Here is a 24,542-nt window from a genome sequence, read left to right on the forward strand (position 1 = left end):
CCAGTGATTTGCGGTTTCCCAGCCTTTGGTAGAATACCTCTCCTGGAGCTTTGTAACCAGCAGTAAGAATTTGAAGTTATGACATGCTGGTATTTTGGTATTTTTGCCTTTGTGCAGCCCATCACTGGAATGTGATCTAAGAGCTTCTCGAAAATCTAATTTGGCCCTGGTGTTCCCTACCCTGACTTACTGCATAAGTGATAATAATAATTAAAATAGCTGCATGAGCTTTGCAAGGGATATGTTTTAAAACTACAGCACTTTACAGATTCAGATGTTCAATGTAATACACTTGAGAGAAAAGTGCATTCAGTATTGTGAAACATTGATAAGATGCCTATAGTGTTGAGATCCAAAGCTAGGATTTAAATCCTAACCTCCTTCAGTATTTGCAGGCTTTCTCACAGTAAAGGCAAAAGCACATTCTATAAATCAATGTTTTCTTAGCACCCTTTGTTCTTTTGTCTGTTTGGCTAACCAAAATGCACACACAAACACACACACGCACACACCGAAACACTGAATCATGGCTTTTCGGGACTGAGACTCCTCACATCTGGGAAACAAGGCTAGATTTATCAGCCAGGGACAACACATTGCTTATGAATGAGGGGAACGTATTAGAAGTTACAAAACTGTTCTTGGAAGAATCACAGCAATGTTCTTCATAGAATTCAGTTTCATTATTTTGATCTCACAGCTCCAACCTGGTCCAACACAGGATTTTTTTAAAGGACCAGTTTTGTGACATATAAAAACAGCTGCCCCTCAAAGACAACAAAAGACAGCTGCGCATTACAACACTTGTCTTGTATATACAGCACTTCCCTTGCAAAGAGCAACTGGTGACTTCATGAGTCACAGAATCAACCAAGCAAGACTCAAGCTGGACCAAGCTTTTGAGAAGATGGAAATAAACATTAGACTAAAGTTTGCATCCTATGCTTTTTTCCCTGGGATCACGTCAGAATGAATACAATGGGACCTACTTCTGATTAAACATGTATAGGATTGCATTGTAGGTCTGTGCACCCAGCACTTTTTTTGTTATCAAATCCCAAATTATGTATGCAAAGCAAGTGGTGCAAATGTACGTCTACTCAGGGAGGTGATAAAACCAATGTCTGGGTCAAACAGCTTTAGGTGGGGGTTCATATGAATTATTCCTCTTCCAGTAAAAAATATTTAAAAAATCCAAAATCCTCCCAAGATGTTGGGAGAAGGTGTCTGACCCTGATCCTAACCTTCTTATGACAAGATTTTGAGGTGTCTAGATGGAAGGGACACAGTGGATGTGGTTTACTTAGACTTCAGCAGGGTCTTTGAGAAGGTGCTGCATGATGTTCTGGTTGAAATACTGATGAGTTTTGGGATAGATTCTATGATAGACTGGTGAACTGTTCAGTGAATTAGGGCAGAGTTGATGGACTGCAAGCAAAGGGTGACTATCAGTGGAAAATCATGCAGATGGCAGCCGGTGACAAGCAGAGTCCCCGAGGGCTCAGTTCTGGGACTGATTCTGTTATCAATTCTCGTTATCAATGACCTGAAGGAGGAGGTAACCAGTCTGCTGACCAAATTCACAGATGATACCAAAGTAGGGGCAGTGGCCACAGCTGGGGAGCAGGTACTTCAAATACAGAAGGATCTGTACAGACTGTGGAAGTGGGTTGCTGACAACAGAATGGCATTCAGTGTAGATAAGAGTAAGGTCTTGCACTTGGGACTCAGGAATAGGATATGGAATGGGCTTCCATGGGAGATGGTGGAGATCCCATCAGAGTGTTCAAGGAAAGATTGGACAACCACATGTTGGGTATTACATGAGTGGACCTGGCCGGAGCTGGGGGTCAGACTAGAAGGCCTGGGAGTATGTTTCTATAGCCTTCTTCCATTTCATCTAATGCTCTATGTTTGGAGATTTTTGTTTCTGTTTTGTTTTTGTATGTAGGAGCTACATTCAGAGGGTTCATGTACTGTTTGATGCACTTTATGCACCTTGGAGCTTTCAATCATGGGAGATTTTACCAGCCAACTTAAGTAGTTCAGCCCAGACAAAGTCTTATCACAGCAGTGAAAACTGAGCATAAGTACAGCAGCATGTATAAGGACTTCCCAAGCAGCCGGTTGCTTGGGTCCGAGCAGCCTATGATTGCAGAGCAGCTGAGCCAGTAGCATCCAAGGGTGCTATGTATCTGCTCCCAAAAGAGGCCTGCTTGAGACATCCAAACCATTAGGGCAGCTGCTGGTTTAAGAGCAGCAGCATAAGCAGACACAGAGATGGGAACAGAAACAGAAGAAATGAGGGACGGGTGGAAGCAGTCAAGAACCATCAGGAGGGATGCTATCATGAGCTCTTTTTCTATTAGCACTGTTGTAGTAATGCTATTAATGCTAGCAACCCTTCAAGCCTTCACGTTATGCAGACACACCATTTGAACCCACTGGGAAAATGTTTTTTTACCCTTCAAACTGAACAATACTCCAATGTACCCCAGCACCCAAAATGTAACTTTCTGCAAGATTATCTGGTTCAAGCAGCAGTACCCACCAGAGTTTTTGTCAGGCAATCGGTTTATCCTCCACACAATGGAATTGAAGGCATGCTCATATTTGGCAGTTCCTAGTGTTACTCTCATGACTGGTTCAGAACCAGAAATGCTAGTGGATCCAAAGCTAGCACTTTTGTTCACCTTTGCTTTCAGGGACTTTTCCCCAAGGACACTATCTCTGCGGAAATTTTTCACCCACTCCTGCGGCACAGGGTACCGGATCATCACATTTTCACAGGGGACCTGAGACAGAGGGTCTCTGTTGGAGGAGAAACCTGGTGACACCATCAGCCAGCTCTGAAGCTCCACCTCCGCACCGTTGATGCTGGCTGCCACCCGCAAGGTAAAGGGCAACGTTTTCTCAGAAAACGCAGTCCTGAAACGCATCAGTTCAAACCGGCAGGCATCCAAGGGATTGAACAGAATGACGTGGGCGCTGGCGAATGCCTCTTCATCCACACACGAGTGGAAATGGCAATCATGCAACTTAATCCATTTGGTGGTGGTGGTGGGCATAATGTCCTGCCGAGAGACAATTTCATTCCCTTTGACAAGAATGTCATTGAGGCCCAGCCGGCATTCCGCCAGGCCAGAAAGAAAAGTGAGTACGTGCACGTGTGTCAGCACATGGTGCTGCAAAATCCTGTTGTCTCCTTTGGCCAAGGTGCCATAGAACTCATCCTTTACGTCCACAGTGATTTCCTCCTCTTGGTAGTTCAGTCCCACGGTGCTCAGGTCTGTCAACGACGCAGGCAAATCCATCAATATATCCTGGACTGCTCTGATGAAACTGAGGAAGTCTTCATAATTAGTGGTGCCGAGCTTAATAACCTGCTCCCGCTCTGCTGCGTGGAAGACAGCTGGCTTTGGCTGGTACTTCTTTTTCTCCTTGTAGGTGGTGCGATCTATCCTCACACTGTGTATCCTTCCATTCTCATCATAGTTCTGGAGCTTGGGTTCTGAAATCTCATGATTGATTTCAAGCTTGAATTCCCTGAAAGGCTTCTCCAGTCCCTTTTCATAGAATAGCTGCAGGTGCCCACTTTCGGTCAGTTTTACGTAAATTGGACCCCAGTGCCTAGAGGACATGATATTCTTCTTTTCTGGTATCCTCAGCATCATTGGCCAGCCATCTCTTTGCTGAGGTGGACATAATTTAGAAAAGGTTCCATCCATCTCCACTGGTGCTGTAGGATCATCGTCAGGCAGAGTATGGCTGCTCAGCTGATCTGGATCCCCAATATGGAGCTGTTTGAGTTGCTCAACAGCATCTCTGTGTCTGAGATGTTTACTTGATTCATTGAAACTGATGGTATCAGGCTCTTGATGGAGGATAATGAGAGAGTCTCTCTGGCTTCTACCAGAGATGCCAGAGGCAGAGCAAGTTTGGGAACGCCTATCCCGTTCCTCAAAAAAGGAACTGAATGGGTTGATAGGGGAAGGCTGAACATCCCTCAGAGATTCATCAAGGAATGGGTTAGTGGCACTCCAGGGGGGTGTTCCACCAAATGAAGGCAATCTGGTTATGGAGGAAAGGTCTAGTTTCTGAACTTTAGAGAGATCTCCCAAGGTACTTTTGGGACGCTCCCTCTTTTTAAAGGTTGAGGAAGGGCTGCTAGATTTCACATCGACTATCTGTGCTGTTGTTATCGGTGCTGTTGCTGCTGTTGTTGGAGTTGATGCAAATGGTGGAGTGTCAGGTTTCACTGGAGACAAGGTTGGTGGAGAAACACAGCTCACTTCATTATCATCAAAAGTCACCCAGCTGGGGAAACGAGCTGTTGTTGGAGTTTCACTGTGGCCATTAATGGATGTGTTATTCAGTTGCCAGCTGGTGGACTCCATGCCTAGCTCTTCATCTTCCAAAAGGGATGAAGAATTGTCTAAGGGGAGAGGTGAGAGAGTGTTATTATAATGTAAGTTCTAAATATCACAATATAGATCAGCACTTTTGCAATGTATTCAAGTTACCATAATGTATTATGAACATGGTGTAGAACTTCCAGAAGGTTTCTGGAAAGCAAGGGTGTGAAAACTCATTTAGCCTTAGGGCTGAATTCCATTTGTGGGAAACTCTCATGAGTCACTCACAAAATAGAAGCATATTTTAGCTTAAAGTTCTTATAGCCAATGACTAAGAGGCCTTTCTACTTTATGGAATAGGAAAAAATGTGCAAAAGGCAGGAAACCACTCAAGGATCAGAGGTAGAGAAGAATTATTGTTTGGGAAACCCCAGATTTATTCATTTATTTACTTATATCCTGCCTTCTTGCCTGCAGGGAACCCAAGGCTGCTAACATAATCCTCTTGCTCCTCTCCAATTCACCCTCACAACAACCCTGTGAAGTAGGTTAGGCTGAGACTGGTGACTGACCCAAAGTCACTCAGGGAGCTGCATGGCCAAGTGGGCATTCCCATAGGCCTAAGGTTCAACACCAGAAAGGGAAAGCTATGCTAGCCCCAAATAATTCTTCTTTATCTATTTTAGATGCAAGAACACATTTGTACAATCTCAGGTGGAAACAAACCTCCTTCCCAAGTGCTCATACTGGTTTGCTTTGTACTCAACTTTTGCTGTTTATTGCTAGTCTCTGGTAAGTCATGCTCAGATTCTTGCAGTCCCAGAAATGCAATTACATCTTCTTACAAACAGCAATAAGACTGTTATTTGGTCACTGGATTTAAAAATGTTTCTGACAGCCACATAAATCTGGTTTTAGTCATGGCAAAATCGTTGACAGTTTGCCTTTTCTGTGGCAGAGAGAACTTGAGCAAGCCAGATATTCAGCATTAATTTCACAAGACATATTTGCAACATTTAATTGCTTGCATTTATACTAGACATTTTAGATAAATAAAATTCATAAAATTCTAAACATATGGACATTAGGCATATCTATAAATGTACACTGAAGGATTAAAAAACTGGAGCAGTTTTAGATAATCAGTGTAAAACAACATCTGGGGAAGGGGAAAGGAAGTCTCAGTTGCCTAATGCTGTTCTTCCTTCCTGTCACTATCCTAACCCATACTTAGATTCTAAAACATCAAAGTAACAATGGTCTTCTCAACTGGACAGGAAGATGGTGATCTGGAAGTGGGGGTTTGTCACTATCTCCTTTGTCCTGCTCAGATCACTTTCTTGTGAGATTTAGACTTATGACTGTTCTTTCCTTCTCCAAGGGTGAGAGACCTACTAAAATGGTCTGCCCCTGGAATCTGATGGATCCAATCAGTTTCCAGAAGGCCCTGGGCGTTTTCCATCTGCCCCAAAGGAGATCAAGGTAAACACTTGGCAGCTCAGCAACAAAGGCGCACAGCATTTGGAGAATAAAATCATTCTGATTTCACATGAATTGGATTCCACATTTGATGCAGTTCCTAGAGTGGAGTTGTCCATCTGGTCCCATTTTATTGGATACGTTTCAATTACTGAGGCCTGATGATGTGGACAAGATGCTTGGACAAGTCTGGCCTACCACTTGTATTCTTGACCCTTGCTCCTTGTGATTGGTCATCGAAGCCAAGGAAAGAACGCATCCCTGGGTGCTGGCTATTGTGAATGTCTCTCTGATGGAGGGCCAGATCCCACTTCCATTAAAAGTGACGGTGATCAAACCTCTCCTGAAGAAGGCTAGCCTGGACCCAGAAGATGTTAACAACTATAGACCTGTAGCCAACATTCCCTTCTTGAATAAGGTGCTTGAGCGCATGGTGGCTGGACAGCTCCAGATACTCTTGGAGGAAATGGACCATCTAGATCCATTTCAGTCTGGATTTAGGCCTGACTATGTGACGGAGACTGCCTTGGTGGCCCTATGGGATGACCTTTGACAGGAGAAAGACAGGAGGAGTGTGTTCCTGTTAGTTCTCCTGGACCTCTCAGTGGCTTTCAATATTATTGCCATGGTATCCTTCTGGATAGGCTGGCCGGGCTAGGAGTTGGAGGCACTGCTCTGTAATGGTTCTGCTCCTACCTAACCAGCCAATTTCAGATGGTGTTGCTGGGGGGCAGTACCTTGACCTCATGGTTTTTATGCCATGGTGTACTGCAGAGTTTCATCCAATTCCCCATACTGTTTAATATCTTCATGAAACTGCTGGAAGAGATCGTCCAGAGCTTTGGGCTGAAGTGTCATCATTTACATCTAATCAAGGTGAGGTGGTTTCGACTCTGAACCAGTGCCTATCCAGGGTGATGGACTGGATGAGGGCCAATAAATTGAAGCCAATCATGAGAACAATGTAAAGCAAGATTGGGAAAGAGAATTTAAGGTTTGAACAGAATTAGAATAGAAGTGTATGTGTGTACAAGTGATATTTAGGTGATATTATGATGAGGGCAGATTTTTTAGTAAGGTATTACACAACAACAAAACTTTGATAAATGCAAATGAATCAGACTGCGCTGAAGACATGGAAGTGCGATTCCAATAAATGCCAAAGTAATGCTGTTGGGAATTATAGATGGACATTTTAGTAAAGTATGGGTGGTATCCATGCCAATTTGAACATGTAAAATGTAAAAGCATGAAAAATTACTGGTTATTCTACTATTTGCCAAAGGAAAACCTGGATAGTATGTAGATGGACAAAATGACCAAGTATAAGACCCCAGGGAAAGAAAAGTTCATTCAATAGAGAATTTTCAAAATATAAGTTCAATATATGGGAAATTTTCTTGAATATTTGAATAATCTTGCAGATGCTTTTAATAATTAGATGGGAAGGAGGGATTATTCTGCTTGTTCAAATACAAGATATTTAGTTCTGTTGTCTTCTAAGTACAGTATTTAAACACTATCTTTATGTTTGCCATATTCTAAAAAATCTGCCAACATACCGTTGTTCTCACAACAATAGTTGCATAGCAATGCTGAAGACAACAGTCATTTAAGGTGAAGCTTTCAGCAGCTCCAACATGGTGCACTGAATAAAGCGCAGCAAGTTAATAACTCTGTGAAGGTAAATTAATTATGGCCCATTTTCAACAAGATAAAATATTCCCTCTGTGAAGGCTTTATTAGGGCTGCTCAGAATTTTTTTTCTTCCACTAGAAATGTGTATTTAGGTTCCTCAGAAGTCTTGATATGTAAGTTATTAGGTCAGTGCAGCTGCTGAACAATGCAGCCATAACATAGTGTTTTCCAGTCTGGTGCTGGACTACAACTCCCATTATCCCCAGCATGGCCATACAGGTTGAGATGGTAGAAGTTGGAGACAGCTATGTTGGTAGTTTCCATGCCTTCGCCAGGAACACTTCATAGAGGGGCAGTATTTATCTAAGGAATTAACTGTGCAGACCAGACTTATTGCAGATGTTACTCTCTGACTTGGAGCTTGGACCACATGGAAACCATTTCCAGGGGCAATTTCCAGGGGCAACCCTTTCATGTTGCTATGAAATATATGAATTAGGGCACTTGCCATTTGCCATATCAGTCCATGAAATTCATAACCATGAACTTTATTAAATCAGAATAATGTAATACTTATGGCCAGAAGGTGGTGCCAAAAACCCGGACTAAGCTTGAAAACACTGAGATTGTTAAAATTCTATCTACTTACTATGGGAACATTAATTTTCCCAGTGAAATGGTGGATCAATAGTAGAATATAGCTGCAATACACACACACACACACACAGAGTAGGACTTTTACATAACCTTACTATATTACATTTGCCCTTCAAATAATGCACAGACCATATAGCTAACCTGAAGTACCACTCAGAGTAGTAGTAATTCAAAATTAGGGCATAATCCACTTGGATGTAAAGTGGCTGTGCATGGAAGATCTCAATAAGGCTCAATATAGCCTTGCTTTTCCTTTCTTTCTGTTGAATGTGCTTCCACACATGTAGGAATGTACACTGACCAGTTCTCTTACTTCATGCCTTGTGACTTTATCATGCTCTGAAGATTAGGAGCTTGCATGGAGCAGAGGTTATGGTAGGCAGTAATATGCAGAGATTGCCTATATGCATCTCCTATATACCTTGTGCAGGTGTATGTATACTTGTTCAGGTAGAAAAAGGAAGACAGGGCTGTTAAAAATCCTATTGAAATTCACCATGCACAATTACTGTGTCCATAGTGCAAGTGTATTGTACCACTAGATCTCACCCTGAACAATTATACGTGTGTTAGTTACTTATGTACTTTTTCCTATGCTATGATTGTGTCACCCAAAACAAACTTTTTCTGGGGCTGCAGTAGATTACAGTGGTACCTTGGCTCACAAACACCTCAGTTCACGACCAATTCAGGTCACGAACAGGAAGTTCTGAAAAATTTTGCCTCAGGTCACGAACTCTACATTGGGTGACAATTGCGAGCGCCCCTGTCTCCCCCCGCCCCCAGCGCGCCCATGATCGCACCCATCTCCCCCGAGCGTGCCTGTGATCTCTCGTCTATGCACAGTTGTGCGGGGGGGGGGGGGATGGCCATACTCATGCTCGAGGTGGGGAGATGGCCGCAATCTTTGTTGTTCTTTGTCACTTTGCGTCAAATGTTTGTGGTTAAAAAAAAACAGATTAACCTTATTTACATTGAACCTTATGGGAAAATTTAACTTGGCTCATGACCTATTTGGGTCATGACCAGAGTCCTGGAATAGATTAAGTTCGTGAGCCAAGGTACCACTGTATTTGATCTGGAATATTGCTTGCCAACTACTTGATTTTTTACATGATACACCCAAGAGCTTTTGAAGTTCACCAATACCTGGATGCCCATGGGTAGTTCAAGTTATGACCAGTTAAAGAGATAAAATGTTGGTGCCTCTATATGAAGCTTTCATATAATACATGGCATGATAAGGCACAATAGTTTGCAAAATGTCAACATTTTGCACTGCAGATAACCTGGGAGAAGTGTGTGCACTGTAATATACTTCTTTTTCTGCCTTTTTTCATTTTTATAAATGGACCCAGCAACAAATTTCTGGAAGTGTGGGACGTAAGACTCTGTGAAATAAATAACCCATCCATTTTGGACAACTGACAGGTTTGGAGGCCATTTTCTGTCTAAATTTAATGTGTCAGAGTTGAAATGAATCCTCAGTCTCCCAGTTCTTTACAAAATTTAATCTTGAATACTTGCCATGTTCAAAGGATCTCCAAATAAGTTTTTTATTCTTATCTGATAGTCACTGATATTTGATTTCATTGACAGTTCAAGGTATTTGATTCTACACTGCAAAGGAAAGTCAGGAGTGGTGGCCAAGCTGTATTTTGGCTGCTTCTCACTATGGAAAACCTAACAAAGTATTGAAGGATCCAGAGATCTTCTTGTTTAATATATTTGACCATATTTACTGGCTGGGTCACAATACTATTTCATATTTGGCATTACTTTGATAGTCAATATGCAAAAGTATTTAAATAAATTTATGGTACTTGATTGATAACATGCAATGGTAATTAGTAATCAACACCTGATATGAAATTTCTTATTTGAACCCTGCCAGAATCGATACAAACAAATCTACAGGTGCCAAAAAGCATTCAAATTTTCAACAAGTAATCAAAGACAAAAGCATTCAAATTCTGAGTTTAAACAACTGACATTCCAAATGCAAATCTAGATTTTATTTTGGAATTTCTTATTTCAAAAGATAAACGGGGAAACTGGAGTACTGGTCCAGTTGTGAATATCTGCATGTATTTGTTTCAGCTCTAGTCAGTTTTAGGTTACAAATCTGAGGACAGAACCTCAACTAGAAAGTAATTTCTAGTTTCAAAAAAGACATATGCCAGTGAGTGGTCCTATGTAAAAGTGAAAAACAAAGGACCTGATATTAAAAGCAGACTGTGCTTATAGGAGGACTGATAGTGGCATTTTTCTCTTGGAAGGGAGCAAACTTGCACTTACAAAAACATCACCCACAGGGCAGAAATCTTTTGATCCCCATTAAAGGAAAAAAGAGGGTAATGCCTGCCAGCTACCTCTGCCAGCAGCATTAGCCCCGTGAAACTCAGCATTTTGTTTCAGGGACTTCCTCCATCCTTATGGATAGCAGCATTATACTCAGGTCAGCCAAACTTCACCAGCTGGATGTGCTCAGATGTGTCAAACTTAAAGCCCTGGGAATTGTAGTCCAGCGCACCTGGGGGACATCCAATTGGGGAAGGCTGCCATATGTGGCTGTACTGAATGTCTGAAAATGAGAAATAAAAGCAGGTTGCTTACCTGTAACTGATGTTCTTCGAGTGGCCATCTGTGCATTCACACATATGGGTGCTGCGCCTGCGCAGTGCCTAGGCCGGAAGATGAGAAAGCTAACGGTTTTTGGCAGGAAAAAGCTCCGCTCCCTCCCCCCACAGTATAAATAGAGCGGAGTGTCCGCCATTTTACTCAGTCTTGAAGACCGACATTCGCCCCCTAGTAGACAATGACAGTACCACAACAAGCCGCATCGGTACCGTAAGATTAGTACGGAACCAATATAAAAGAACAAGTCCACTCACCGACACCATGCGGGGCTGGCAGGTGGGTTGTGTGAATGCACAGATGGCCACTCGAAGAACATCAGTTACAGGTAAGCAACCTGCTTTTCTTTGTCGTGGCCTCTGTGCATCACACATATGGGTGATTAGCAAGCTTACCAGACTCGGAGGAGGAAGGTGTCGTCACTGAAGAACGGCAGAGAGTGCTGCTCTGCCAAAGGAACAGTCTTATCTGGCATGCACATCAAGCCGATAATGCTCGGCGAAAGTACACAGAGCAGCCCAGGTTGTGGCTCTGCAAATATCTTGAATTGGAACACCTGCCGCAAAAGCCGACGAAGTTGCTACTGCTTGCATAGAATGGCCCCTCGGAAGTGTAGGTAAGTGGATTCTTGCCAACTGGTAGGCCAACACAATGGTCTGTACAATCCATTTAGGTAATCGCTGAGATGAGACTGGAGAACCTTTGTCATTATCAACATATTTAACGAAAAGTCTGTTAGAATTCCGAAAGGATTCTGTACGAGATCTGTAAAAGGCAAGGCAGCGCTGAACATCAAGTGTACAGAGAGAGTGCTCAATCGGAGTCGATAGAGATGGAAAGAATGCAGGCAATGTGACATCCTGATTCAAATGAAACAGTGTAGCCACCTTATGAAGAAATGCTGAGTCCATTCGAAGAACCACCTTTTCTTTGTGGAAATTCAAAAATGGTGGGTCTATGCGTAGAGCACAAAGCTCACTGGCCCTTCTGGATGAAATAACCGCAACAAGGAAGGCAGTTTTCCATGATACAAGACGTAGATCCACCATCGCCAGAGGTTCAAAGGGTGGCTTTGTTAGCGCTTGGAGTACAACAGAAAGACTCCAAGTCGGCATAACTGGGCGAATTGATGGGTGTAGATTTTGTAGTCCTTTAAGAAAACGACGAATCAGAGGTTGAGAAAAAAACCGATGAGCCTTGTATGGTACCACGGAAATGTGAGATAGCAGCCGTGTAAACCTTTATAGACGAAGGCTTAAGTCCCAAAGGGTGAAGTTCGAACAGAAATTGTAGAATGTTCTCAATGGATGCTGATTCTGGAGAAAAAGAATGACGATCAACAAAGGAGGAAAATCTTTTCCATTTTGCTGAGTAAGACTGGTGTGTAGAAGGTCTTAGTGCAGATTCGAGAATCGCCCAGATATCAGGATGTAAAAACGTCGGTTCCGAGACTGTTGTTGCTAGTCCCGAAGGAGGAGTCGGTCGTGTATGCAGTTGAGGAGAGGATTCCGTGGATCGAGACGGTAATGGAACCGATAGAGAGACCAAAACTAGAGAATGCTCCACGCTGTCAGTTTGAGCGAAGGTAGGTCTGGGTGTTGGATTGCTCCATTGCACTGCATCAACAAGGTGACCGGTGGAAGTCAACGGAAAACACCTTTGGACTGAAGAAGGAGAGCAGTGAACCAGGGTTGCCTTGGCCACCATGAGGCTATCAAAATCCCGGTAGCATTGTCCTGGACAATCTTCGATACCACCTTCATCAGAAGGGGAATCGGAGGAAACGCGTAGAAAAACAGGTTGCTCCAATCGATCATGAAGGCATCTCCCCTCAAGTTCTATCCAATACCCGCTCTGGAGCAAAACAGTTCGCATACCCTGTTTGTCCGGGTAGCGAAAAAGTCTATGTCCGGGTATCCCCACAACTGGAATAGTTCAGTGCAAATCGTCCGGTCCAACTCCCACTCGTGGGTCGTTGGCATCTGCCTGCTCAGTGTATCCGCTTCTACGTTGTCGGTCCCTGCAAGGTGCACCGCCAGTAGCATTATGTCCCTTGGGATGCACCAATCGCAGATCTGCATTGACAACTGGGCCAAGAGCGGAGACCTCGTTCCGCCTTGCTTGTTGACACAGAAGACAGCAGCCATGTTGTCGGACGCAATCTGCACAACTTGGCTGTGTATAACAGTTTTGAAGGATTTGAGAGCATTGAAAATTGCTAGAAGCTCGAGGAAATTGATGTGTCTCCCCGCTTCCTGTCAGTTCCAAGCTCCTTGGACCCGAAGTCCTGCACATGCCGCACCCCATCCGATGAGGGACGCGTCGGTGTACAGTGTCACAGTTGGTTGGAGCTGATGGAACAGAACGCCTGTAGATAGGTTGCGTGTAAAAGTCCACCATATCAGGGAGTGAAGGACCAAGGATGAGATCTGAAGAAGCCTGGTTTGTAGATCCCGTTGCGGATGAAATGATCTGTTGAAGAACAATTGAAGCGGCCGAAATCTGAGTCTTGCGTAAGGCACAATGGCCACTGAGGCCGCCATGTGCCCCAGTAGTCTTTGTATGGTGACGGCTTGCACTGTCCTTAGTTGTCAGATCCGATGGATGTGGGCACATAGCGTGGCTCCGTGGGATGGAGGAAGAAACGCTCTTTGTAGAATGGAGTTGATATGTGCCCTGATGAAATCAATGACCTGTGTCGGGCTAAGTGACGATTTCTTAAAATTAATGCATAGTCCAAGGGTATCAAGTAAAGTACAAGTCGTATGGACAGCCGCAAGAAGGTTGTCCTTAGTCTGTGACACAATGAGCCAATCATCTAGATAGGAGTAGACTTGTATACCCTGAAGCCGTAGGTGAGCACATACTGGAGCCATGCATTTTGTAAAGACTCTCGGTGCCGTAGCTAGACCGAACGGGAGTACATTGAATTCGAAAATATCGGATCCAACAGTAAATCGCAGGAAGCGTCTATGGGAAGGATGGATAGAGATATGAAAATAAGCATCCTTCAAGTCCAATGAGGCAAACCAATCCCCCTTTTTCAGCAACAGAAGGCTATTCTGTAAGGTGGTCATCCGGAACTTCTTTGGTTTAATCTATCTATTGACATTCCTGAGATCCAGGATAGGTCGAAGACCACCGTCCCATTTGGGGACTGTAAAATATCGAGAATAGAATCTGTGAAGCCCATCGGTGTGAGAAAGTTGTCGAATAGCACCTTTACGAAGAAGTTGGTAGACCTCATCGCACAAAACCGAAGATGGTGGAGTAAATCGGATAGGGCTTGACGGTGGAACGATGTCAAATTCTATTCTATATCCGAGCTGAATGATGGACAACACCCACCTATCAGATGTAATGGACTCCCAAATGGGGAGTCGGTTTTGAAGCCGGCTCCCAAAAGGGAGAGGGGAAGGTGGGGAATGGAAAGATGAATTGGTTCGCCATGACCGTCAATGAGGGCGTTTCTCGGAGTCGAAGCGCCAATGGCCCTGAGAGAAGCGCTGTTGGGGCTGTTGCCTTCTATGCTACTACCTCTGCTGGTAGTGTTGGCGAGGTTGGTATTGTTGGCATCCATAAGGCCTGGACCATGACCACTTACGTTTAGTTTGTGGGAGCTCCATGTGATGCGCTGTCATGCAGGATTCGTGGATGGCTTTGAGTTTTCGATCGGTCTTCGCGTGGAAAAAAACAGTGCCATTGAATGGCATTTCCTCTATCCTCCGCTTCATCTCTTCAGGAAAATTACAATTCCTGAGCCATGCATGTTGTTTTAAGTAGATAGCACTGACTATGGCCCGAGAGTCAGTGTCCACGTGATGTCTTGCTGTGGACAACTGCTGTATGGCCACCTGCACTGCCTCTTTTATAAAGACCCTGGCTAGGTCTGGCTGTTGGTCTGGAAGGGAGGAGGCAACGTTATCCAGCTTCTGCATTATGAAGTACAGGTAACGTGCCAGAGTAGCTTCATAATTCAATATGCACACGCCGAGTCCTGCAGCCGTTTAGACCCGACGTGCAATCATATCAACTTTCCTCCCTTCTTTATCTCAGGGTGTTGTATGGCCCCGAGTCTCCCTGCCCTGGGATGACTTGACCACCACAGAGTTGGGCTTAGGGTGGCGCAGCAAGAATGGAATATCTTCCTCTCTGACCCGGTACATAGACTCATACCGACGAAATGTAGCTTGCGGTTGTGCCGGTTGGTCCCAGGGCTGGACCATTGCCTGGCAGAGCGTGGTAATTAGAGGTAAGGCAATGGTTGAGGACTGCTCTCCCAGGACGATATCGTAAAATCGGTCGGTGCTGGGGCCGGGGTGATGGTAGGCCTCTATTTCCAGCGACCGAACCAGATGAGAAATGAGTTCCGAGAAGGAAACATGAAGCTTGTCCGGGGATCCAGGGTCTTGGGAGGTGATGGCCACATCTGGGGACGTGGAGTCTACTTCCAACTCGTCCAAGTCCTGGTGGTAGTGGTAGTGTTCGCTAGACGAGGAGCTTTCAGGAGAAGGTGGAGGTCTCCGTTCCACACGGCTGGAATGCAGTCACCTGCATCACCAATTGCAGGGCTGGTCCTGAGGGAGTCGGTACCGTAGCGGCAGTCGGTACAGAGAACCCCGACAAACCCAAGCCCCGGTGCTTGGGGCAGTCGAGTTTCTTGCCCTTATGGGCCGCCTTAGCCACCTTGTCTTTCCTCTGCTTCTTATACATGGAGGATTTGTCCGGTTCTGAATGCTTACACTTCTCCTTTTGCTTAGTTGGAGGAGAAGGTAGCTGTTGCGCTTCCGTCGAAGCAGCGCCTTCGTCCAAAGGATGCTGCGGTGGCGCGGCCGATGCAGAGGCGGGGCACTTAGAGGGCGCGGCTGAAGCAGAGGCGGGGCACTGTGGTGGTACAGCCGAGGAAGGGGTAGGCCTTGGGACCAAATGGTCTGATTGGAGCAAGGCCTGATCCCAAAGCAGCTTACGGAGATGATTCTCCCTATTCTTCCAGGCCTGTTTAGTAAAGGCCAGGCAATGCCCACACTTGTTGGTCCTATGCCCCTCGCCGAGGCAAAGGAGGCATAAGTCGTGCGGGTCAGTGGGAGACATTTTGGAGCCGCACTCACTGCACTTGCGGAATGCCGCCCGCTGTGCCATCGTGAAAAAGAAGAAAGAGATGATAGTACAGAGGGTAAGAATAATATTGTTTGGTTGTTTTTTTTTTATAGATAGAAGAAAAAACTACAACAAGGAAGAGGAGAAAGAACTGGGAATATAACGAGGAACGAGGTAAGTAGAAAAAGGTATAACCGTTAGGAGCACAAGGCGAGAAATCTAAGCGAGAGACGAACAGGCACAAGGCACAGCGAATGGCGGTCGCAAAGACTGAGTAAAATGGCGGACGCTCCGCTATATTTATACTGTGGGGGGAGGGAGCGGAGCTTTTTCCTGCCAAAAACCGTTAGCTTTCTAATCTTCCGGCCTAGGCACTGCACAGACGCAGCACCCATGTGTGTGATGAACAACTGATTATCAATTGAGTATTGATAATCAGTTGTTATCAAGAATGAAGAACAACTGATTATCAATTGAGTATTGCTGGTCAGAGCTTAGACCACCATCCTTTGAGTCCGAGACTTGCCTGTCAAGGATTTTCAACAAACTGTTTTACAACAAGTCCATAATGAAGCAGCATCTACTTTTTCTGAGAATATTCTCCCAGTCCTGCAAAACCATTAGCAGCACAAAATGGATGCGGCAACCAAAATGTGTTTTCTCCCTCCCCTTCTCATCTTTTCACTCGCACACAGGTACAGTAGCCTCAGTGACCCTGCACTCAGTGCAGTGTGGAAAAAAACAAACCCTTAGTCTGGGAAAGAATGCAATGAATGAAAGAATGAAATGGCTTTTCTGTAGTCTGTCATTCTGCAGAAGCACTTCCATGGCTACTGCAGGCTGTGTGGGTATAAAAACTGCTCTGGAGTGTGGTGGGGGAAGTGTGAGAAAGGATGGAAGTGAATGCATAAGAGTCCCAGGAGCAAACAGAAAAAAATTTTTCTACCCTCTTTACTGAACTGATCTACACTGAACAGGTTAGAGGATGGATTACTCTAATTAGTATCTGAATGACCTTGCATTCAATTTTCAGAAATCTGCAGGAGGGAATAAAGCACTTGATCACTCACATAAGAGTCAGCAATAACAACACCAACGAAGTGAAATTGCATGTGTGCCCACTTTGCACGTGCAGCCTGCCCTAGAACAAGTGCCTGAAGCATGTGGAATTGTACCGCATTGCATGTTATACTGGCATGTTCAGCATAAAGTAGACCTGACTCTGACAACATCTTTATGGCCATAGGTGCAAAAAACGTGTGTGTTTGTGGGGGGACCCATCAGACTTTGCACAATGCCTAGAGAGGTGGTGGACTCTCCCACACTAAAGCCATTCAAAAGGAAACTGGACAGCCATCTGAGTGGGATGGTGTAACGTGGTGTCCCACAACAGCAAGGGGTTGGACTCGATGGCCTTCATGGCCCCTTCCAACATTACTATGATTCTATGATTCAGTCCTCTTTGATTTCATGAGATGGAGCCAGCCCTGCCATTAGGGAGAGAGAGGCAGCTGCTTTGGACATGAAAATGCAGCAAGTTGTTACTTATTAATTTATTGTTGTATTTTTATAGCAGGAGTAGAAGAGAGCTGCTTGTGGGGTTTTCTGCATTAAGCTTCAAAATTACACTGCATTATTGTTATTAAATTGCATTTATACTCTGCCTTTCCTCCTCTTGTGATGAACCCAAGGTGGCTTGCATATTCTTCCTCCACTTCATTTTATCTTCACAACAACAAGGTGAGTAGGTTTAGGCTGAGAGAAAGTGATTGGCCCAAACCCACCCAATGAGCTTCATGGCCAACTGGGAACTAGAACCCAGAGCTCTCGGGTCTTTGGTCCAGAACTCTAACCCCCATGCCAGACTGGATAACTTGATTAGCCTTGGGTAATATGCATCTTGATGGTGTGTGATTGCTTGTGTGTGTGTGGAGGGGGGGCGGGTACTGTTTGCTCTGCAGCAAGCCAGCAAAATGTCTCAGGCAGGGCTGGCATGGAGGACATCAGTAGGTATGAAGTTAGTTCTTCAGGTGTATCTGCTCTTGATCCTTAGGCTGCCATTCTTTACCCACTTTCCTGGGAGTATGTCCTAGTGAACACAATGCAATTGGAGTCGATATCTTTAGAACTGTGCTTATAGCTCAAGACTGAAGAGAGCTACATGTGAAGGAAAGAGCACGTCGTCCATTTTTATTTGGGGTTCGGGATTTGTGCAAGCTTCCCCATGAAAATGAGAATACATTACAACTACGGGTGACCCATTTATTTAGTCAGACTGAGGTGAGGAAAAAGTGGATTTCATTTCCTACAAGCATACTATGACCTAGGAGAGTAGCACTCCCTCTAAAGGACAGGGTCCACAGCTTGGGAGTGCTCCTTGACCCAGAGCTGTCACTGGAATCCCAGGTGGCAATGGTAGCAAGGAGTGCTTTCCTACAACTTCGGCTGATCCACCAGTTGCGCCCTTACCTGGACAAGCACTGCCTAGCAGCAGTGATTCATGCTCTGGTAACCTCCCGGTTGGACTACTGTAATGTGCTCTACGTGGGGCTGCCCTTGAAAACGGTCCGGATACTTCAGCTGGTACAGAACAGAGCTGCCAGGTTGCTGACGGGAACCGGTTGTTATTCTCATATAATGCCAGTCCTCTACCAGCTACACTGGCTTCCAGTTGAAGTCCAGGCCCAATTCAAGGTGCTGGTTTTAACCTATAAAGCCCTGAACGGCTTGGGACCAGGATACCTGAAGGAGCGCCTCTTCCCTTACATACCCTCATGCCCCTTAAGATCTGCAGGAGAGGCTTTGCTCCGGGAGCCCTCTTTAAAGGAGATAAAAAGAACAACTATCCGGAGCAGGGCCTTCTCTGCGGTGGTGCCCAGATTATGGAATGCGCTCCCTGGAGAGGTGCGCCTGGCACCGAGTTTATATTCTTTTCAGTGCCAGGTTAAAACCTTTTTATTTAATTGCTATTTTAAAAAGTAGTATTTTATCGTGAACAGTCGCTTTTTTATTTTTTGTTTTTATATAATTTTATGGAATTTGTTATTGTTTTATTGTTTTTAATTGTACGTGCTGTGAGCTGCCCCGAGATGCCAAAGCATGTGGTGATGGCATATAAAAGTCCTAAATAAACAAACAAACAAACAAACTAACAATCAGTATCCCCCTGGACCTCCCAAAGCTGCACACTTCTGCTACTTAAGCATTTTGTCGGAAAGATAGACTAAATAATCATTTGTGCCAAAATGCAGTGAGAAAGAACCGTCTCCAGTACAGTCTTGCCACAGCTTGGCAGTCTACCTGAAACACAGCTATGGCACCTTGCTCTTTTCTGTCTTGGCACAGCCTCGCCCCTTACATTAGCTGTATCTGCCTGAGCTTGTGAATTTTCCCCTCCCACTGGCGACATCTCTTGCTCGGTGTGTGCTGTACTTAGCCTTTCCCTGGAGTTGCAGGGGTGAAGGTGGGGTCCTGGGTCACCGCTCTTCTCTTGCAGATTCAGCTAAGTTAGTGTCCTGCTCTTTCTGGGGCTTTTGCCTCCTTCAACCTTCTGCCTCTCTCACACATGGCTTCCCTATGTTGCTCCATCCTTCTCCTTGGGTAAAGGAAGAGAAATTTGGGCTAATCATGGGCAGACATGTACAATACCCAGGCATTTATTGTACAATAAACATCCAGCTGGGTAAGTCAGACCCAGGAGCCACAGGGTGCAGAAATCAACATAACTCTTGCAGTTGTGTTTTATTATTCCACATAAACCACCCTGGGGATCTTTCAGTCCCAGAAATCAGTTGGAAAAAAGTCAAACAGGGCAGAAATAGTTATACACCATGTGATAAAAAGTGACTTGAGAGCAGGACTAGGCTTGGAAAGGCAGAGAGTGCATTTACTTCATTAAGAACATGGTCCTCGCCTGCATAAGTTGCCCATCCACATTATTTTATGTGCACCGTCAAATGGATTTCACTCTTTTTTCACACTCAGGTAACCTGCCTTGCCAGCAGAGTATTTTTGGAATGTGGACTCACATTCCAGACTTCACAGGAAGACAAGTTGATCACTGTGTGTGCCCTGCCCTGCGTCTGAGGAGCTCAGGGGAGCATTTTACTCTCATCTCAACCTGTGAGGCTAAGAGGCAGCAATTTGCCTAAGGCCACCGATGAAGGAGAGAGGAACATGAAACTGACTTTCCTTTCTTCCAATCCAACACACTAGACTCTCTGGGGTGGTTCCAGATGGAAGGCTCTGAGCCTTTGTGATCAAAAGACATGGTGCAGCTGCCCCGTCTTTCTCTCCTTAACAGGATTTCTGTGTTAAGGAAAAAGAGAGAAGCAGCAGAAAGAAAACATAGTCACAAGTGGATAAGGACATCATCTGGATGCCCCCCCCCCCCAGAAACATCTGTGAATGAGTCAGGGTGATGGCACTATAAAAACCTCAATACAATGAACAACAGAACAAAAGAGTCCCTAACAAAAAGGACTATCAAACATATCAAAAGTTAGGGGATGTTTATACTAAACCAAAATAATTCATATTATTCTGATATGAATAATCATATATTTTACAACAATATAGCAGTGACAAATTCATCAATATTTATTTATTAGATTTATATCCCACCTCTCTCTCTCTCTCTCTTTTAAACTCAAAGTGGCTTACATCATTCTCCTCCTTCCACTTCCAGTCTTATATCCACAACAACCATCTTGTGAAGTAGGCTGGGCTGATTATCTGTGATCGGCCCAAAGTCACCCAGTTGGTTCCACAGCTGAGCAGGGACTAGAACCCACATCGCCTGAAGTCCCAGACCCATGCTCTTATCCACTACACAACACTAAATTTAAACCATTTGAACCTTAATTCGTTGCACTTAAACATTGCAATAGGTCAAGTATTACATCAACAATCTTCATCAATCCCCTAAAGAATTAAAAATAAACCCAACAACAACTCAAATTCAGCATTGGTATAACATCAAAAATATAATAATTTAGAAAGGAAACATGCTTAAACTATTATTTTATAATTTTTCATTTCTATATATTCAGGTTTCAGTTCTTTAAACTGCTATATTTATCATTGCTATAATATTTGAATTCATTCTGCTAAAGAATACTGTTAGAAGAAGTATTTTCTCCTTAAGATTGGCTTTGGTTGACCATGAAAACGTCAACTGGCAGCACCCTGAAACACACACACCAGATTGCAAATGACTCCCCAAAGTACCTAGGAGAGAAGAGGATCTCAGATACAGCATAATAACTTAAAAGTCCACCTAGCTCAGTATCCTTCCCACAGTGGGAAACCAGAGGTCTCCAGAAGCCAAAGACAGAACCTGAGGGCAACAACTCTCCCCCACGGCTGGAGCCCAGCAACTTATAATCTGACACAAGCTACTGTGGAGTGTGGAGAATGCAAACCATGGTGACTGGTACTCATTCATCAGATTCCATGACCGAGAAACCTTCCACTTGATGTAGGACTCAAACCTCATTGGCTCTCATTAGGAGTGATGGAAGTTGTAGTCTGACAACATCTGGGGCACCAAAGTAGTCCCCCTGATCTAGTTCCCTTTTAGAGCTACGGTATTAGAGTTAGTGCTCTAGGAAGAAAGACAAGGCAGCAAGGATTCTGAGGCAGATTTATTCCTGCATATGTTTTCATGGACTGGGCCCACTTCATCAGGCTGAAGACTGAAAAGTTTCAATAAATCAGTGGACAATGCAGCACAGGCTGTTAGTCTGCTGGGACTTTGGACTTATTTCACATCCTTGAGCAGGTTAATGCCTGCCTCCTCTCCGAGATGGATATGCACAGGAGGTTCATTGCTGCCATAAAGACCTTATCAAACTATTAATGCTGACACCTGCACAGAGTGGAAAAAAACAACATGCATGGAGTTTGCTCATCTGAGAATTTGGGAGGATTCATTAGTGTTAATCCTACTCATTTCTAGAAGCTCACACTTGCCAGAATTGAAGCTGTGGGAACAAAGAAAAAGTGCAAAGAGAAGGTATCCACCAGGCATTTAAGGATCAAAAGAACAGCGTGCTCAGGCAAGCTCTCCTTTGTGAAGCGCATCTCTCCTACTTTGTTTCTGACAAACACAGTAGTATGTATGCCCTAAATTCTTACCAAGAAAAGTCACTTCCACCTCTAAAATACAAACACTATATGTTCATACGGAGATTAAATCTGTTCCTATGACACTCAGGGGGTTGCAGTAATAGAGGAAGAGTTCTGATTCAACTGAGGAAGACTGTTCTGTATGGAGATCAAAGACAACATGAGCTTTCACTCTATAAGAGGTTGCAAGGAAACCTGTCTTGTCCTGGCTCCATCTATTTTGCTTATTTATTTTTTATTTTAAAAAATATTTATTTTTATTTTTATTTAAACTTTTATTTTTATTTAAACTATTTCATTTTTATTTTTATCATTTATTTTATTTTTTTATTTAAACCTTTTTATTTAAAAGTTATTTTAATTGTTAATTTATTGATTGTATTTATTGGGTTTTTATGTATGTGCCGAGATGTTTCCGGATTTTTAAGGCTAATTATATAATTGTTTATTTATGTTGTAAACTTTTTGCAAATGGGGCGGCATAGAAATTGTTTAAATAAATAAATAAATTGGTACTTGGCCAAAATTAGCACTTGCACATCAATACCTCTGCAGTTTGGTCAGATGTCAGAGTAGAACTAAATTCATGAGGGATGTAGGATGGGGAAAGCCTAAAACTTCCAGTCTTACCCAGACCAGCTCATGTGGGTTTTCTGCTGAGCTCAAAAATAGTAACACTGCCTTCCTGTTTCTTGTGCCCAGGGTATTTCCCAGGGATCAAATGTTACCTCAGCAGTATTCTGCCCGCTGAATTTGACAAACAGACTGCCTGCACAGCAGGTGGTGGGGAAGCAAGCAAGCAGAATGGCAGAAGTGTGTAATTTACATAATTGTGCCATTTCTGGGTCTACTGTAGGATGGTGCCTTGCATCTTACAGGAATACTATACTTTCATTGTCAATATTTAATACCAACCTTGTCATACAACTACCTCCTGCCTACCAATTTGAGATTAGCCACTGTCACAGGCAGCAGCCTCAACCTCAGGCAATCTAGGTGTAAACTTCATAGGACACTGATGGCTTTATCTGGGATAATGCATTTGGGGTTCTAGGAGTACAAAAAGGATTTGGGGCTCAGGCCCACAGGACCAAAAATGCACAGACTTGCATATGTTAATTTAGATGCACTGAAGTCTGTGTCTTTGAAGGGCCCTGTCTTCTAAGATACCCTATTTGTTAAAAAGGGTGTCTGCACAGAAGAGAGGAAGGGATTTGACTTCAGGAAAACCTCCGGCAGAAGATTTGAAGAGGGCAGCAGGAAGTAAAGCCAACGTGGGCAAAAACCCAGCTAATGCAGGGAGATCAGGCACAACAGAGATCTCTTGTACGTTTATTTCAGCAAGTACCCACAGACAGCAGGTGAGTAGGACACATCCCCCTACTGCAAAATTTGAGGTGCCCATAAAAAATTTAAGGTTCCAGATCTAGTGGGCCATTTCTTAACAAGACCTCTGTTTCTGAGCTTTGAGTGCACCACAGTCCAAATGCAATGGATCTCTCCATACATGTGGCTGAGAGGAAAATCACTTAACAAAGGAAAATTGATTATGTTTTTCTGTGTGACCCCTTTACAGTGGCTTTCAGCTTCCAAGATGCTCCTGGCATCTATTGTTACAGGATGCTGCGTATGAGATGCAGATCAGTAAAGGCAGCATTTTCTGCAGCATTTCTCATCTATCATGCTATTGCCATGCTGGGTACAAGCAGCATAAATATAAATAGTAATCTCAAAATGACAGGCAGAACAGACTGGCATCTATTTTACGGCTCACTCTACTCTCCCTTGCTGAAATGAACTACAAAACTATTACCATGGAAATTTTGGTCAGATAAAGAGATAATTTAATTCCCATCTGCTTGTATTGCTCATAAATTAAGAAACAGCTGAAAGACTACCTTATAACAAACCAAAGCAGGACCCTATTATTCACATTATTTAGAGGGTAATAGGAGAGGTGGTATTCACAAACATTATTTTGATCTAAGAACATACCTCTGATATTCTTTGTAAATTGCAAAAAAATTACTTTAGGTTTGATGGTATGCATAAAGCAGCATATAGCAAAGAAACTGTGGAAAAGAGAGTCAGGAAATGGTTCACAACTGCAGATGTGAGGAACAATGATCTTGGCTGTTTTGTCTCCCAGGATAAAATCATATCAGTGGCTGTCCTATCATCAATTTCTGGCTAAGTAAAGCTTGTTTCTTTTGTCTCCCATCTACATCATCACCAAATGAAGTGATGAGAACATGTCACCCGAGGGTAACACTCTGCCAAAAAACCAGACTGGCTTTGTCTAAAAAGGTTATCAGGGTTGCCTCCCTCCCCACTGGAATAGAAACAATGCCTGTTAACAGTTTATGTTATGCAACCTTTATTTGTGGTGAACTGACAAAATGGTGCAAAAACAAACAAGCCGCCACAACTTATCACCAGTATTATTAAACAGAGACATATGTAGCCTAGACAAAATTCCGCTGCTTCTGGCATTTTTATCAAGTATATTTGAAAATGTGATCTGTTGCCAGTGATCTTCTTGGACTTTGT

The 24,542-nt window shown here is 43.8% G+C and overlaps 1 protein-coding gene across 1 annotated transcript in view; it reads right to left on the bottom strand.

Annotated features, from left to right (window-relative positions):
* STON2 (stonin 2) overlaps positions 1 to 24,542 on the bottom strand; it is a 70,527-nt gene that overhangs the window by 5,519 nt on the left and 40,466 nt on the right. The window contains exon 5 of the mRNA XM_044436192.1: positions 2,552 to 4,435. Within this exon, the coding sequence (XP_044292127.1) occupies positions 2,552 to 4,435 (1,884 nt within the window). The remainder of the gene's footprint in view (positions 1 to 2,551; positions 4,436 to 24,542) is intronic.

This window comes from Varanus komodoensis, unplaced genomic scaffold, assembly GCF_004798865.1.
Source record: "Varanus komodoensis strain SLA01 unplaced genomic scaffold, ASM479886v1 scaffold3, whole genome shotgun sequence".
NCBI classification, from domain to species: domain Eukaryota; kingdom Metazoa; phylum Chordata; class Lepidosauria; order Squamata; family Varanidae; genus Varanus; species Varanus komodoensis.